The sequence below is a fragment of the Eublepharis macularius genome, chromosome 17 (genome assembly GCF_028583425.1).
Source record: "Eublepharis macularius isolate TG4126 chromosome 17, MPM_Emac_v1.0, whole genome shotgun sequence".
In the NCBI taxonomy this organism is placed as follows: Eukaryota; Metazoa; Chordata; class Lepidosauria; order Squamata; family Eublepharidae; genus Eublepharis; species Eublepharis macularius.
The window spans coordinates 27,567,994-27,584,931 of record NC_072806.1 but is presented as its reverse complement, the minus strand read 5'-3'; the positions used below and the strand labels follow the sequence as shown (position 1 = coordinate 27,584,931).

The window sequence follows — 16,938 nt, the reverse complement described above, 5'->3', positions numbered from 1 at the left end:
AGGGAGGCGGCCCAGCCCTGCCCAGCCCAGCCCAGCCCTGCCCGGCCGTCGCTGCTGCTGCCGCTGCTGCAGGGCGAGGAGGCGCGCGCCGGGCTCCGCGAGACGCCCTTCGGAGGCGCAGCCGGAGGGCGGAGGCAGCGGCGGCCAGGCCAGCCCGGAGGGGGCGGCTCCCCCCCTAAAAGCGGCCAGCCAGCGCCGACGGAGGAGGACCGAGCGAGGGAAGCCAGCCAAGGGGACCGCAGCCGCTCCCGGCCGCGCGATGCGGCTGCCCGGAGCTCCGGCGAGCCACTGGCGGATTAGCAGGCGCCGCTGCCGTCGCTGTCTGCTCTGAGCGCCGCTCCGGGGAGCCGGCAGCCTCCTTCGCGTCTCCAAGATGCTCGGCAAAGGTGAGTCCGCGGCGCTCGGCGGGCGCGGCTCGGGGACAGGCACGGGCGGAGTCGCCAAACTTTGCGGGCTCGCCTCGGCCGCGCTGTCCAGGGGCTGCCGGACGCCGGAGCTCGGGCCGAGGGGACGGAGCAGAGGAAGCGCGGCCGGGCAAACTTTTCAGCCGCCGTCCGGGAGAACGGGTGTCTTGCGCGGGGGGTGTCAGCGGCTCACTCCCGGGAGGCGAGCGGTGGAATGCGCCCGGGCTCCGGGGCGCCAGGACGCGCGACGTTTCTCGGGGCTGTCGAGGGACCGGGGCGCCAGAGAGAGGGCGCCGGAGGAGGGCAGGGGCGCCGAGCCAGAGACCTGCCGCCCTCGCCCAGCTCGGCCCTCGACCCCCAGGAGCGGCGGGAGCCAACAGCGACCCGGGGGTGATGTAATTCCCGGGGCGCCCTGCGCGGAGCAGCAACTCCTCCAAGGGGCCCGAGCGAAAGTGCCGCGTCTCCCGGGAAGGCAGCCCGAAGCGGGCTGCAGAGGGCGGGTGGCATCGGGGCGGAGCGCAGCCTGGACAGCGGCGCTGGTCTGGAGTGGCAGCGGGCGGCCCTCTGGGCTTGGGGGGCGCTGTAGGGAAAGAACCGGGGCTGGGGGGGTCTGGAGCAGGGAGCGCAGCAGGGCCCTCCCTCCGCCCCTTCAGCTCCCTTTGCTCGCTTGGCTGGGCCCGTTCTCAGTCATTTCCCGGCTAGTAATGGAGCAGCGAGCCGCACAGAGGCGCAAGCCAGCGCCTTGGGGAGGGGAGGGGGCTGGTCCCAGTCCCGCCCCCTGTGTGGCAAATTGCAAACTTGCTGGATAAAGTGGGAGAAGGGACCTCGCTTTTCCGAAGGAGGGTCTTTGAGCCCCCCACCAGCCCAAAAGGGAGGGCAGCCCTGAGACTGGAGGCTGCGGGGTCTCTTCCTTTGGAATTGCTGTCTGTCTGAGTCTCCGCCGGTTTTTCTTGACAGGTGGGGCTCTAGGGGCTGCAGGGCCCAGGGGGACCTGGGAGGCTCCATGGCTTGGCAGTCCTGAGGTCTGGGAACCATGGGTTTTGTGTGTGGGCGTGGAGACCTGAAGGAATATGGGGCACATTTTTGGCAGGTGCCTTCTGTGCTCTAGGAGGTGATAGAGAAGGTTTCTGGAGGAGGTGTCAAACAAAGGAAAGCCCCCCCCCCAGAAAGGTCAAAAGGTGTGGGGAACAAGTCTTGTTTATCAACTATCATCACAGCAGTGTCTGGCAAATGCTGCCAAGGGCCCCCTAGATAGAAACACCCCCCCCCCACAGCGCTCAGACCTCAGGGGCAAGAGAGGCCCTGTCTGGTTGGTAAGTCAATCAGGCTGGAGCTGAGGTTGAGGGATGGTTCAGTCCCCAAACCTGTTTCTAACGGAGAGGCAGTGCACAGAAAAAGAGCCTCTGAACATCAGCAAAGTGCAATTTCCTATCCACTCAGTAATCACAGGGAAATAAAGTTTGTGGATCAGGAGGTGACCTCCAGATAGACTTGGGCCCCAGAACCTCTCCATATGGAAATAGGGGGGTTATCCTTTCGCAAGGCCTGCAGCCATTTAGGGCAGTCCGAGGCAAACAAGCATTCCAAAATGAAACAAAAATGAGATGCAAATCCCGAAGCCTGCAAAGTTTTTAAGTCTCGTTAAGCAAGGCAATTGTGAGTGCCAGAGAAGCTTTGTTAAGTGGCACCTTGATTAATTATTGAGAATCTTGTAGCTGTCTTCCCTTCGAATTTATCTGTACATCAACCACAAAAATCAGCCCAACACACTCCCTCCAAAGTTAATGCCAGGCCTGAATAATTCAGCAGGCTGTGAGCCTCAGGCCGCCCTCCTGTCTCTCTCCATCTTCCTCTGGTCCTCAGGATGGCAGCGTGTGGGGCCCAGCCTCTCCTGTGCCTAGGGGGCAGGCATGGAGCTCAAACCTGGGGGGTGATGGCACCTCCTGCCTTGGAAGGAGATCCTCTCCACCGTCTTCAGTATCCAGCAGAGATGCTGAAGATGCCAGAGGCGCTCCCACCTCAGAAACAGCAGGCCTGGCTTCCATGGGAGGCTAACCTGGGTGGAAAGCGGTTGTATACTCCTTGAACTGGGCGGGATCCGGAGTTGCCAGGAGCCTAAGCCGGACCCCAGAAGTTAAGGATGGGGGAGATTTTCAGCCTGGCTCAAGCCCCAAGCCTGTTTCGTTAAAAAGTCCACTTGACAGCAAGCTTTTTAAGGTAGGTGGGCAATGGAAGCCAGATCCAGGAGCAGATCTCTGGATCCCAAATGGTTTCCTATGCACTCTTCTCCTCCAGGGCACCAGCATGGCTGGCATGGCATAGCCCAAGGCACCCCCTGCTGTGCTCACTTAGTGGACTTCTGAGATCCAGAAGCAGATCTCTGGATCCCAAATGGCTGCTCATGCACCAGCAGAGTCCATGGCTGGCATGGCATTGCCCCAAACACCCACTTCTCTGCTCAGGTAGTGGATTTCTGGAGACTGTTCCTGTCACTCCATCTAAAAGTTATTTCACCCCTGATGTGGTTTCCTTTAACACTCCTGCCCCCGCCCCCACCATTAATACTTGCTTCAGAGTGTCATTTCACAGAGGCCAAAACTCAGTCCCATCAGCAAACAACACGCTCCTTACCCTAATGGGAACAACTTTCACAATCTAGAGTCCGATCAACATGGGTAGCCGTGTTAGTCTGTCTTTAACAGTAGAAAAAAGCAAGAGTCTAGCAGCGTCTAGAAGACTAACAACATTTCATGAGTCACAGCTCATACTGAAGAAGTGAGCTGTGATTCACGAAAGCTCATACTCTGTCACTAATTTTGTTAGTCTTCTAGGTGTCACTGAACTCTTGCTCTTTTCTAATCTAGAGTCCATGAAGCTAGAAAAAATGTAGAAGCAAAGAAGACAAGTGAGCCCAATGGTGTATTGCTGCCAGGGTGAGGGGCAGATGAATGGGGTGAAAGGCCTTCCAAACTACCTTCCATGGGCTCATTCCATTGGCCCGATTCCTGGAGCAATTTGATTAGAGACCCACACATCAAACATGGCTGGACGACTTCCCTTCTAAGCAAAAGAAATCAGTTGTCAAAAGTTTTCAGAGGCACAGAAATTCCCCACGATCACAAGAAGAGCACTTCTGAGCTAAACCAAGGCCTTCCTAAGTCTCTGCCTTGCACCCCAGAGGGGCGTGGAAGGGGTGTTGTTTTAGGCTTTAGGCACCCCCAAACATGTTAACAGTCCTCACCTGAAAATTGTGCATAAGTAAAATGATCGTAGGATATATGCGTGGCTCAAGGAGAGGGGACACCATGGGATGTTCTCCCCAGCGAAAGTAACAGGATCTTGAGGGTCCCATGCCCTCGGTATAGGAAGGACATGAGGGGACTGTAGCAGTAGGGGGAAAGTGGCCTGCTCAGAGACAGCCCTTTGGGATCCATCATGACATCTGTTGGGGTGGAAGCCTGCTGGCTGAGCTACAGCGAATGAGTGTCGAGAACAAATTAGTTAAGTCACTGATGTTTAGAGCAAGGAAGGATCCTCAAAGCATAGGCTAAGATGGGATAGTGTAAAACACCAAATGAAATGCAGTGTTAGAGCATGGGCTCCAGGGGGGCCTAAATTCAAATTCCTCCCCATCCTTTGGCTTCTTGTATGGCCTGGGGCATCTCTCCCCCTCGTCACCTTCTGGAATCTGTCAAATGAAAGTCACAGGGAAAGGGCACCGGACTGTCCTTACGACAGTGAATCAGTAAAGATGCCTTGAGTGTTTTGAAAATTGTAATGGGGCAGAAATGTGAGGCCTGGATTGGTAGGAGGCTGAAATGTGAAAGAAGAAAGCCTGTGCTAGGAGTCCAGGTGGGATGCAGAGGCGGAAGGAATAGGAAGGCTTCACACATGCCTGTAGGCCACCTGATTAGTAGTCAAGTGTGAACTACTCCCCTGAGAAAATGTTGCAACACATGGAATGATAACAAACATTCATTTCTGGTTAGATTTATGATAGATCATTTGCATGTCCAGCCCCCCCTTGGCTTTGCATGTGTCCACCAGCTTTCATCCAAAGAGAAGTTGGATGAAATGACAGGCCCATCCACTCATTCTTTCTGAACAAGTTTTGGGCTTTCTGTGAGGAGATTATTTTATTTTATTCATTTTATTTATAACCCACCTTTCTTGCTGAGACTCAAGGCAGATTACAAAATAAAGACAATGGACTCACATGGCATAAGACATCCTATGAATAATGTAATGAGACTAAAATTCTAGCTTTGGCACCCGGCCTAATGTCTGCCTAGTAAATCATAGTGCTGTTGAGAGCCAGTTTGGTGTAGTGGTTAAGAGTGCAGGACTGTAATCTGGAGAGCCCGGTTTGATTCCCCACTCTTCCACTTGAAGCCAGCTGGGTGACCTTGGGCTAGTCACAGTTCTTTGGAGCTCTCTGCCCCACCCACCTGGCATACTTTGTAAACCACTCTGAGTGGGCTTTAAGTTGTCCTGAAGGGCGGTATATAAATCAAATGTTGTTGTTGTTGTTGTTAAAATGAGATGGGGGAGCACATACTTCTTTTTTTACTTCATTTATGCCCTGCCATGCTCTCCAATGGGGACCCAAAGCTGCTTATAGCATTGTCCTCTTCCCCATTTTATCCTCACAACAGCCCTGTGAGGTAGGTAAAGCAGAGTGACTGATGGCCCAAGGTCAACCAGCGAGCTTCCATGGCAGAGTGGGGATTTGAACTTGGATCTCCCAGATCCTAGTTCAACAATCTAACCACTACACCACACTGAACAAGAAGCAACTACAAGATGTTGCACGTGCACAGGGCCGGCGCCAGCGTTTCTGGTGCCTGAGGCAGCTTCAGGGATGTTGGTGCGTGATGATGGACTGCGTGATGATGTCACTGCATGTGATGTCATCACGCAGAGGCAGGGACAGCACATGGGTGACCTCCCAGCCCTCCAGTTCAGTTGCCCCATGCCGCCCTGGCTGTCCCTGCTGCACCTGGCCTGCAGCTGTGTGCTGGTGGCAGCGGTGGCAGCAGCACAGAGCAACTGAGCAGGAGGGCAGGAAGGCTGCCCACTCAGCTGCCCCATGCTGCCACTGCCAGCACGCACTCCTGGCCGGGTGCAGCAGCTGCGGACCAGGCGCAACAGGCGGTTGGGGTGGCGGACGTGCATCCTCCTTCTGGCTTAGTTGCTCTGCACGCCACCCCGGCCGCCTGCCACACCTGGCCCGCAGCTGTGTGCTGGTGGTGGTGGTAGCGGCGGCAGCGGCAGCAGCACTGAGCTCCTGGCTGGGCACAGCAGCATGGGGCAATTGAGCTCTGTGGCATGCGCCCCCGCCCCCGGCACCCCCTCCAGCACCTTAGCGGTCGAGGCGGCTGCCGGCCCAGCCTCAATGGGCACACCGGCCCTGCATGTGCATACACATGGAATTAAACTTTGGAGAAACTCCCTATAGGAAAGGTGGACGTTTCCTTGGATGCTGACTTTTTAAAAACTAGATTGTAGAATTTGAAATCATCACATGCAAGCAAACCAACAGACAGCTAGTTAATCCAGATTAAGAGGTTCACAAACGGAGTGCAAAGTTCTGAGTTAAAGACATATCTGCAAGATGTGTAATCCTGTTCACATGACGAATTAATCCAGATTAACTCCCTTGGGCAGAGGGGCCACCTGGAGCAGCTGGGCCTGAAGGGGTGGGGGGAGGGTCCGTGCCAATGCCTGGGGTGCTCCCCTCAACCCTCTGACCATGTCTAGATGTGCTGCCTGCTGATGGAATGCAGGAGGGAAAGGCCATAAGTGAGTAGGCCCAGCCAAGAGAGGAGGTTGGCTCAAGGTCACGGAAGCTGGCAGGGTCCCGATGGAGATGCTGTGTGTGCGCGCACGCACGCGTGTGTGTAGGGAGCTTGGTGGGTCCAGGCTGAGACGCCGACAGGCCTTCCAAGCTCCTCTTCTGCTCCACGGACAGCCTCCCTTGCCAGCTGGGCAGCAAAATGGAATTAAGTTATTTTCACTTAGTTACTCAGCTAATGCGTGGAAAGAAGCCAAGGACTGAAGCCAGCAGGAAGGCAGTGCAGAGGGTGGGGGAGAATGGGTGTTTGTGTGGGCTTCTACTGTCTCCCCAGCCCAGGAAAGTACCCGGAAGGTGCTGTGGGGCAGGCAGGGTACAGCCTCTGACTTCTGGGCTAGTATGCAGAGACTTTCCCTGGGGAACTGGGAAAGATTGCTAGGGCACGCCTGGAGTAGGAAAGGGCTGAATGGTGAGCGGTGAATGGTGCTGGGACTTCAGTGAATGGTGCTGGGACTTCACCCTTTCTGCAGTCAGTTCCTAGTCTGGGAAAAACTCACACATCCTGCCACACGCACACTGGTGTGGTGTTGTTTGGGTGACCGCATGATGATGAACAAGGATCTCCATGCATGCTCAGAGGTGCTCGGGTTTTTTTTTACTGTCTAGTACATCCTTGCCGGAAAGGTGGTGCACATGATTCTCCCTTCCTCATTGTATTGCAACAGCCCTGTGGTTTGGTTAGGCTGAGAGACTCACCCAGCAAGCTTCCATGGGAGAGTGAGTCTACCAATGGGGCACTTTACTGTAGCACACTGACTCCTCCTGCCTTCAGGGTCTCACATCCCCTTCTACAGGTGCTTATGCTGAGGACTGGATCTGGACCTTTCTGCATTCTAAGCAGATGTTCTGTTGCTGAGCCAAGGCACTCTGTCTCCCAGTTTAGGTTTGCTTGATAGTCATAGCTGAGATGCCTTAATGGGCAACGTAAACTCTGGGAGAAGTTAGGGTACCTATGAACACCTCCCTTCTTAAGCTAGCGAGACAAGTAAATTCCACAGGATTGCTGTGAGAATAGCATTGGGGAGAGGAGAGCACCATGTGTGCCACCTGAGCTCCTTAAAGGAATGGTGGGTGGAACGTGGATACTTTCATAAATACACAGTGCTCGGCTCCAGACTGGACTTCTCAGCTCCCTTCAGCATTGAGGCCAGTCTACTCAGGTCTGCGGTTTGGGAGCTAAAGTGTCTGCTTTGCAAGCACCAAGTTGCAGGTCCAGCCCAGGTGTCTCTACCCCACCCATTCAGATCTGCCTCTCAAGAGCTGCTCACTAAGCCCTTTCTTTGAGAGGAGAGGCGGGAGGCAACTAGAGATAAGGTATTTTCCGTGGCAGCATCTCACCTTTGGAATGCTGTCCCCTTTGAGGCCTATCCAGCAACTACTTTATTTTCTTGTAGGTGCCAGCCTGAAACACATTGTTTTACCCAGGGTTTTTTTTTTAAATTATCCGATTTTTAATGGTCTGCTTCTATTTTATGGATAGTTTTATGCTTGTGTTTTAATACTCTGGGTTTTTATGCTTCTTATGTTTTAATATTGTGTTTTTTAAGTGAAAGCTGCCTGAAGCAAGACTCTGAAGAGGTGACATAGAAATACTCTAAAGAAATAAATAGAGCTCCGGTGCTGGGAAAGAGCTTTCTCTGCCCGAGAGCCCCTGCCAGGCACAGGAGATTCTGCTGATCTCAATGAACCAAGATGGGCTAACGCAAGATGAGGCTGCTTCATGCTGGAGCTGGTAACTGATGGCCTCAGGACCACAAGTGGCTCCAAGTTAGGCTGTTCGCTCACAGCAAATGAAAGTAGTGAACCGGTAATGGCCTCAGCCAGGGCTTTAAGCTGCTACGTGCCATGCAGTGTATATATTTAAAAATCCCAACTACAACATCGGGGAGGGTGGGTTTTTTTGCCATACTGGAGCAGGCCACTGGGATTGGGGGATAGGTGTTGGAACCAGTATCTGGAGCCCAGAGAAGCGGTCTCTGAAGCCCCAGGGGTGCCCAATCAACATTTGAACTACAGGAGGGGACATTTTGGAGATCAGCTGCGGATTCTCTGTGATGCTGCTGGTCTTTGAAACCTTGTTCGGAAAGCTGTTTTGGCCTGATCTCATAGGCTGTAGCAAGCAGCACAGCAATGAGTCTTTCTGGGTGGGGGGGTGGCGGTGGGGGTGCTCAGGGCTTGTCTTGCGTGGCCAATGAGCCAGAGGCAAAATGGATAGCAGGAGATTAGTGCACCTCACCCGCAAAGATGCAGAGCAAGCAGGCTGGCCCAATGGCAGGGGTGGCCTGGCAAGGATCTCCTCTGTGAGCCGAATGATCTGCCCTGGCTGACACCAGCCCGGCTGCGAGGCCCAGGAATGTGGAGGGGGAAGGGAACCATCCCAACAGAGCTAGTGTTGCCAGATCTGGGTTGGGAAATTCCTGAAGATATGGGGTGGAGCCAGGGAAGAGCAGAGTTTGAGATGGGGAGGGATCTCGGGAGGGAGGGCAAAATGCCATAGGGGCCACCCTCCAAAGCAGCCATTTTCTCCAGGGGACTTGATCTCCGTCATTGGGAGATCAGTTGTAATTCTGGGAGTTCTCCAGTCCACACCTGGAAGTTGGCAACCTTAAATACATCTCAGTTGAAGGCGAACACCAGCAAGTGGTGCAGCCAAGAGTTATGGGGCACAGGAGGTCTCCCTTGTGGAAAGCAGCCTTCCCCCTTCTCTCAAATGCTGCAGTCAATTGGGCCCCATGGCTTGACCTACAACAAAGGCTACCCAGAGACACTGCCTTTTTTCTATAGGCTCCTTCTGCTACTGAAGAGCTGTCTAGGGCCAAGAAAAGGGCCCAGAAGCTACCCAAAGTCCATCTTTCTGGCCACGTACCATGCATGGCGCCCTGACCTGGATAGCCCAGGTGAGCCAGATCTTGTCAGATCTCAGAAGCTAAGCAGGGTCGGCCTTGGTTAGTAATTGGATGGGAGTCCTCCAAGGAAGACCAGGGTTGCAGAGGCAGGCAATGGCAAACCATCTTTGATAGTTACTTGCCATAAAAACCCCACCAGGGGTCACCATATGTCAGCTCTGACTTGAGGGCACCACACACACACACACCATGCACGGCAGGTCAGTTCCCATAAGCCAGACTGCCAACTGAGGCTCCACAAGTGAGGCTAAGGCCAACCTGCACCAACGGCTCAGGCAGGAGAGCCAAGCCATGCCACGCCCACCCCCAGCAGTATAGGGCAGTGAGGCTCATGCCTGGAGAAATGCTCCTTCCTGACCCCGACGTGGGACTCCAGTGGAGACCTAAAAAGCCAGGAAGCAGGCACAGCTCCTTGCCACAAGACATCGTCCCCTTGAGCGGGACAGCCAGGCTGGGCATGAGTAGGTACAGGCAATCCTTGGGCACATGCTGAGGGGCCTGGGATGAAGGCTGCTTTGCTTGTGTTCGACTGGCAACCTTGTTCAAGAGAAAATACTCTTGTGCAGGCAACTGTTTGCTTTCTTCTTCAGTCCCTGGGTGGCATCTTTGGCCATGCCCATTTCCCAGTCCTGAGCTGTCCTCAGGAGGGTCGCTTCGGAGGAAAGCCAAGAGCCTGGACATTTGCATCAGTAAAACAGACGGGTGCCTCTGGGCACACCCAGAGGGCATGCCAATTGCCAGCAGGGAGTTGAAGGCAGGACTTGAAAGCCGGCTTGAAAGCCCTGGCACCTCTTGCTTCCTCTCAGGCAGACACCTTCCAGTTTTGTGCTTCTCCTGGCCGGGTGAGGAAGTCATTTGCCCACAAGGAATTCAGGTTGCCTCAAGACATCTTCCCCTGTTTTATATCTTCCTGTTTGGTCAGAGTGGGAGACAGACCTCCCCTCCCCCCCCCCCGCCAAACGGGGCTTGTGCTAGAGGGAAGGAAGGGCTCACGTGCTAAAGAGAAAGGAGCCTCTCCTCGGAGCCTCATCTGAGGCGTGACGGTGGAGCCCCCCGCCCCCCCTTTGCCAGGGCTCCCCTGTGCTTGCCTGCCTGTTCAGGTTGCTGAGTGGACTTTGATGGCTGTTAATGAGACGCTCGTCTTAACGGGGCTTTGCTCTGAGGTGAACGTGATGCTGATCCACTGTGCTGCCAGCAGGAAAACAAGAGGGCAGAAGAAACCTTAAGAGAGGAATACCCCTTGCCTGCAAGAACGCCCCAAGAGAAATGGTGGGGAGGAGGAGAATCAGCCTTCAGGCCCCAGACACAGCCCAGGAGGGCACCCTTGTGCCGTGCAGGCTGCCAGTTGCTTGTAGTCAGGCCTAAACAGAGGTTTTTCTGCAGTTACAGAAAAGGGGTGTGTGGGGAGAAGTCTGCACAGAGGAACTGAGGACTTTGGGGGGCGGGTCACTGTTCTTAGCCATTCGCCCCTGAAACAGCAGTGGTAATTCCCTTACCCGCCAGCAGCCCTGGATTGCCTGGCAGGTTAGCCTAGACTTCTCCCCCCCTCTTTGGGGCTGTCGCCTGTCGCTCACATGTCTGTGGAGGCTGCAGCCAGTTCCCTGCAACGGAATGGGAGCAAGGGTTCCCCTAGGGTGACCAACTCTGGGTTGGGGCATACAGGGCGATTTGAGGGGCGGAGTCTGGAGAAGGCAGGGTTGGAGGAGGGGAGGGAGCTTGTCAGGACGTGATTCCCTAGGTAGGGTCCATCCTCTGAAGCAGCCATTTTCTCCAAGGGAACCCATCTCTGTCATCTGGAGATCTGTTGTTAATTCCGGAGGATCTCCAGGCCCCATGTGGAGGTTGGCAAACTAGATTACACCCCTTCCCCTGTCAATGGGTGGGCACACCAGCGGCTTTCCTGCCTCTTTAGGTGTCCGAAGTCATGTAGAACAGCAAGACTTGAGTCCAGCGGCAGATCAACGCAGATTTACTCACCTAAAACTATCCCAGGCCAGTGTCATCTATAAATCCATTTTGCTTAAGTTTTGAGACCTGTCCTCTATTTGTTCCATAGCTTCTCCCCCCGGACTGGATGGGCAATATTATGCAGCTGTCAAATGGGGCGCTAGGGCATGCTTGTTGAGTGGGCGAAGGCATCTCGGATGGAGCAGGGGAGAGCTTGCTTCCGTTCCAGAGGGGGTGAACTAGGCTAGCAGAAGGAGACATAAAATGGGCAGACTAGGGAGGGGCAACATCGGGGCCTCAGCTTTGGCTGGCCGTGGTGTGTTGCAGCTGACATATGCACAGCCACCCACTGGAGCAGGTGGCAGGAAGGACAGGGAGGGACCTGGGAAACTTGAAGCTCTACCACCATCTTTGGCTACTCACCCCAGAGCAGTCGATGTTGGCCCTGTGGGGCCTTTGCCAGGGCCAGAGTGGCCTCTCCTTTGTTTTGCGGGGCTTGAGAGTAATAAATATGTATTCTTTTCTCCCTTTCCCAACCTCTGCAGCCTGTCAGCTCCCTACGTCTCTCCTCTGATCACGCTTCTTCTTCCTTGAGCGAAAGAGAAAAAAAAATCCTTTAAGCAAAAAGGATTAAAGCTGGAAAGTAGGTCTCTGCCGGAGACTTTCGCCTGTTCCCTCCTGCAAAGAGCCACCCTCTGAAGTGGGAAGAGGGGAGGAGGCAGGTCAGGCCCAGGCAAGCAAGTTGGGGGGCTGTGGATTATAGGGGAAAGGAGTCTGCAGTCCCTCTTTCTGCTCTGAGCTTACTGGGGAGGTGGTTGCTGTAGAACAAAGAGCTGCTGGAGGAACTCCCCCTCCCTGTCCAAACCAGCTTGGAAGAAGGGAGAGGAGACACTTAGGCCTTGCCTCCCACACTCTTGTTTGCAAAGCTACAGCCCCGATCTGGTGCCTTTGAAATGTCTTCTGAGCACCTCCAGAGTGCCCATCTTGGCCCTTGAGAAATTAGACTTAGCACATTCCCTGGTAAGGATCAAACTGCCTGGTCAGAGAGATAAGTCCATTCCTAGTACCATTGAGCCTTTCCGACTCAAAAAAGGCCAACTTAGCGCAGTGGTTAAGTGGTTCTGCTGCAAATCAGCACTCTACTGGTTCGAATCCCACTACTGCCATGAGCTTAGTTGGTGGCCTTGGGTAAGCCACTCCTCTCAACCCCAGATCCCCAGCGGCATTGTGGGGATAATGATAACACTAACATGTTCACTGCTCTAAGTGAGGCACTAATCTGTCTAGAAGAGTGGTATATAAGCACAGTTGTTGTTGTTGTTGTTGCTAACTTCCTGGGCCAAGATGCTCTTCCATATCCTGTCTTTTATTCTCCTTTCACTGGGCAGAAACTTCGTAGGGGTGGCATGTGTGGGGAGGGGATTGGGCCTTGGTTTTATAACCAAGGGCTTTCTCTCAGTCATTACTCATTTTATGGAAGGCACTTCCTCATAGGGTCCTCACATTGCAAGGGGGTTGCTTTTAAAGGCAGCCCACCCCATTCCACAGCTATACTGTAACAGACTTTCAGCCTGTTGGCACCTTCCGCCCATCTAGTTACCTTTCTCGGTTTTCAGAACATGCTTACATTTTAAAGTGTTATGCATACTTTTCCAATTTTTTTTCCATTGTAGAATGTTTCCAGTGCCATTTGGCAGAGAATGTGGTTAAGGGCCTTAAAAAAATAAATAGCTAACTTTGGACTATTGCATAGAGAGGGCATTGAGTGCTGGACAGAGCAGTGAATGAAGAACAGACACTCTCAGCTACTGACACTTGCTACTGCTAGGATACCCACGGGCACAGAGGGTGGTATAGTGGATCTGGCCTCTGCTATGAACTTGCAGGGGAGCCCAAGGCCTGTGATAGTGTTGCAGGGGGATGGATGGGTATCTGAAGAATGGGGTCCAATGGAGACAATGACAGAGGAAGTTCTAGGGTCTGTTGACCAATGAAAAACAAGCCTGTATCCAACCACATGTGCAGAAGACATAAGGACATAACTTTTCTTAGGAGGCAGTTTCTGCTGACTTTCCATCTCTCTCCAGATGGACACCCCGTGATGTCTGCTGAAGCCTTAGAACAAAATTGGTCTGTGGGCTCAGTAGTCTCTGCAGTATGTGTGTGTGTGTTTGTGTGTGTGTGGGAAATCAGTGGAAATCTCAGCCCTTTTGTAAGGTTAAATGTTCTTCAGTGTTCAGAACATCCTGGCTGGATACAGGCCACTGGGATCCACATGGCACACCTTCCAAGATTTCTTAAGATCGCCAATGCAAAATAGCTGGTGTTCTGATATGCAACTTTTTACTCAAATTGGCAAAAGGACAGAAAAGTAGTAACCATTACATCAGTTCTTAAGAGGGCTTCCAGGAAATTACAGACCAGTTATCCTAATGTCTATAAATTGCTGGGAACTGGTATTAAGGATAGAATTCTTAAGCGCATAGAGAAATAAACTCTGGAATCAGCCATAGTTTCTACAATGGGGATTCCTGCCTCACCAACCTTTGGGCATTCTCCCAGAGGCTTGACAAGCATGCTGATTAGAGCGAGGAAGGAGATATTCTCTAAGAGGCTGGACAACTTATCTTAAAAAGGAAGCCTGAATCAGCTGAGGTTTTTCAGTTTAGAATGAGGACTAGGTGGTAGGAGGACATGATAGAGATCAATACAGAGTAGAAACGCATACAGAAATTTCCCTCCCTTATTAGAGCATGGGGGTGGGGCACCCAATTAAGTTGGTTGGCAGTAGATTCAGGAAAGAGAAAAGAAATTACTCCCTCACAGCTAATGAACTTATGGAACTCACTGCCACAGGATGTAGGTCTTGCCACTCGCTTTGGAAGCTTTAAAGGTGGATTGCGAGATTCATGGAGGAGAAGTCCCCAAGTGACTCTGAGGCATGATGGCTAAATGGGACGTCTGAATGCCAGTGGTGGGGAGAACATGAGAAGACTTTGGTCACTGACTCATGGAGCTTCCAAGGCATCTGGTTGGCCACTGTGGGAAGCGAGAAGTTGAATGAGATGGCCCATTGGTCTAATCCAGCCGGGCAGATGTTGTTGCGCAAGGCTGCTCAGCTTTGGATTCTCCTTACGGCAGCAGATCTGAGGCTGGCTGGCAGCTGCTCCTCCCGTCCTTTCACCGAGGGACCTTTGCATGAGAAGAGCCTCTCTCTCCTCTCTGCCCACCTCGCCCAGGGGGCCCTGCTGCTACTTCACCTGCAGCTGGATGGATCCTCCCAGACTGATCCAAGCTCTTCGGCTCTGCCGCTGTGGCAGGGCTGTGCGCACTTTGCTGACGCCAGACCCCACGCCGGCTGCTTGCCAACCTGAAATGATAAAGGAGCACTCACTGATCTCCACTGGGGATGGAGGGAGAGAGCAGGCTCAGCATCTCCTTGGGGAGAGCAGAGGTGGTTCCACTTGGGTATCAAATGGAGGAGGTGTGTGTGCGGCTGCTAAAGAGGGGAACTGGCTATTTTTGGCTCCTGCTCCTCTTCCCACTGTCAAGAGAATCCACAGTGCCTCCTGTGCCATTCGTGCTGCTCTGGCATCGACCTCCTGTCCTGCCACAGCCTCTGAAGCAAAACTGTCACTCTTTTGTTTTGGATTAATTCGCCTGGAACAGCTGCCCCGCTCTGCATGACTTGATCTCGCACTCCCAGGTCTTCAGTGTGGATTTGACTCGGGATATCTTTTGACAAGGGGCTGAGCTCTAGAATTTGATTTCTAAGCCAAGATTCAGTCCTGGGTCCCTTGAGGTGGTGTTCCTGACCATGTGCCAAGTGTGAGTGCTTGTAGCCAGTCTCCCTCGCTCAGGGAAGAGAGGGCAAGGCTTCGGGGAATGCAGCCCAAAGACAGGTTGCATTCCTTTCCGTTTCAAAAGGCAACACGGGGTGGGTCTCCCTTCTCAGGAACACAGGCCATGAAAGGGCAGGAAAAAAACATCCCTCCAAATCAGCTCTAAGCACTCTGATTGTGAAAATAATTGTGTGCTCTCATCATTTTGTGACAGATAGTTAGGAGGTAATTATGGGATGCTGAGTATGTTCCAGATGGGCAATTTGACCTTTTCCTGCTGAGGGTGCCTAACCACCCCCCTCCAAGACATAAACATTACAGGAGCGCAAACACAATAAACATTTTGATGGGGATGAAGCATTCAGACCCAGAACGAACATCTCTACCTGGAAAGGAGACGTTTCAAGCGGGTCGCTAGCCTTGTGCAGCTGCAGTAGAACAGCGAGATTCAAGTCCAGTAGCACCTTCATGGCCAACAAGATCTGCAAAGTATACGCTTCCAAGAGTCAAGCTCTTCGGATAGGGAAAGGAGCAATGAGTGAGATGGAGGGTGAGAGGTGAAGGATCCTGCCCCACACAGCCCCATGGAGCCCTTCTTCCTTGCTCCCAAACAGATGCCCCCTCTATGGCTGGCGTGATCCATGCCTTCCTTCCCTGCTCAGGCAGGCCAAAGCAGGCCCCCACCCCTCCTTGCCAGCCACTGCTTTGCTCTGATCAATAGAGCAGGGAAGCAGCAAAACAAAACAAGGTGAATATTTCATAGAATCCAGGGAGAGCCAGCCCCCCCCCCGTCTCCTCTGCCAGACAGAGCAGCTCTTCTGCAACAAGGAGGATGCAGCTCTCTGCGGAGGGGTCAGTCTCCGCTTAACCAGGGCATCCTCTGCATCCACAAGCGGCAGACTTTGGGGCCATACCAGGCCTTGGGACACTACCTCTGCTGCCCGTTTCTTGTTCCCTCCTCCTCACCTCTTCTCCCCTCCTGGTCTTGCCTTTGTCCTCTGGGATAAAACTCTAACCCTGCCAATCCTCCCCTGTTCTTTAGGGGCCTCCCTCCCTTAACCAGCAGTCGAAAGTCAGGCATGAGGCTGCTGAGCCTTCGTTGAGGCTTGGTGGTCTCGGGTCGAGCGGTCTCCTGCAGTTATCTGGGCCTGCTCATACAAAAGGACCAAGAGTCAAGCTTATGGGTCAGAAAGATGTCTGATTCTTCATTCTGGCCTCCAAGCTGTCAGGTCAGATATCATAATAGTAATAACTATTATACTCTCTGACCTAATAATAATAAGTAATAACAAGTAACAATAATGAGTAATAATAATAGTAATGCATAATAATAATGAGTAATAATAATAATGAGCCACATGGCGCAGAGTGGAAAGCTGCAGTATTGCTCATGACCTGAGTTCGATCCTGGCGGAAGCCGGGTTCAAGTAGCAGGCTCAAGGTTGACTCAGCCTTCCATCCTTCCAAGGTTGGTAAAATGAGTACCCAGTTTCCTGGGGGTAAAGTGTAGATGACTGGGGAAGGCAATGGCAAACCACCCCATAACAAAAAGTCTGCCAAGAAAATGTCCGCAACGTCCCCGCCATGGGTCAGTAATGACTTGGTGTTTGCACTGGGGACTACCTTTAACTTTTAATAATAATGACAACAACAACAAAATGAATTCATTTGTATACCGCTCTTCTGGACAGATTAGCATCCATTGAGAGCGGTGATCAAAGTCAGCCTTATTATCGCCACAATGCAGCTGGGGTGCTGGGGCTAAGAGGAGTGGCTTACCCAAGCCCCCCCCCTCCGGCAGAGTTCATAGCCCTAATGGGAGGAGTAAGAAGCCAGCAAGGAGATGTGGTCGGAGGAAGCTGCTGTGGTCATCATCTTAAAGAGGGAAGGGGAAGCAGAGCCCTCCATCATATGCTTGGGTTCAGAGACTTACCAGGGCTTCCTGGCCAACAAGAAGGAAGGAGATTTTCAGGGCTGGCTCTCCC

At 53.1% G+C, this 16,938-nt stretch overlaps 1 protein-coding gene across 1 annotated transcript in view; it reads left to right on the top strand.

Annotated features, from left to right (window-relative positions):
• The first annotated feature begins 232 nt into the window (after nt 1-232).
• Nucleotides 233-16,938, top strand: part of RTN4RL1 (reticulon 4 receptor like 1) — a 41,138-nt gene continuing 24,432 nt past the window's right edge. The window contains exon 1 of the mRNA XM_055001688.1: nt 233-386. Coding sequence (XP_054857663.1) covers nt 374-386 — 13 coding nt within the window. The 5' untranslated portion in view covers nt 233-373. The remainder of the gene's footprint in view (nt 387-16,938) is intronic.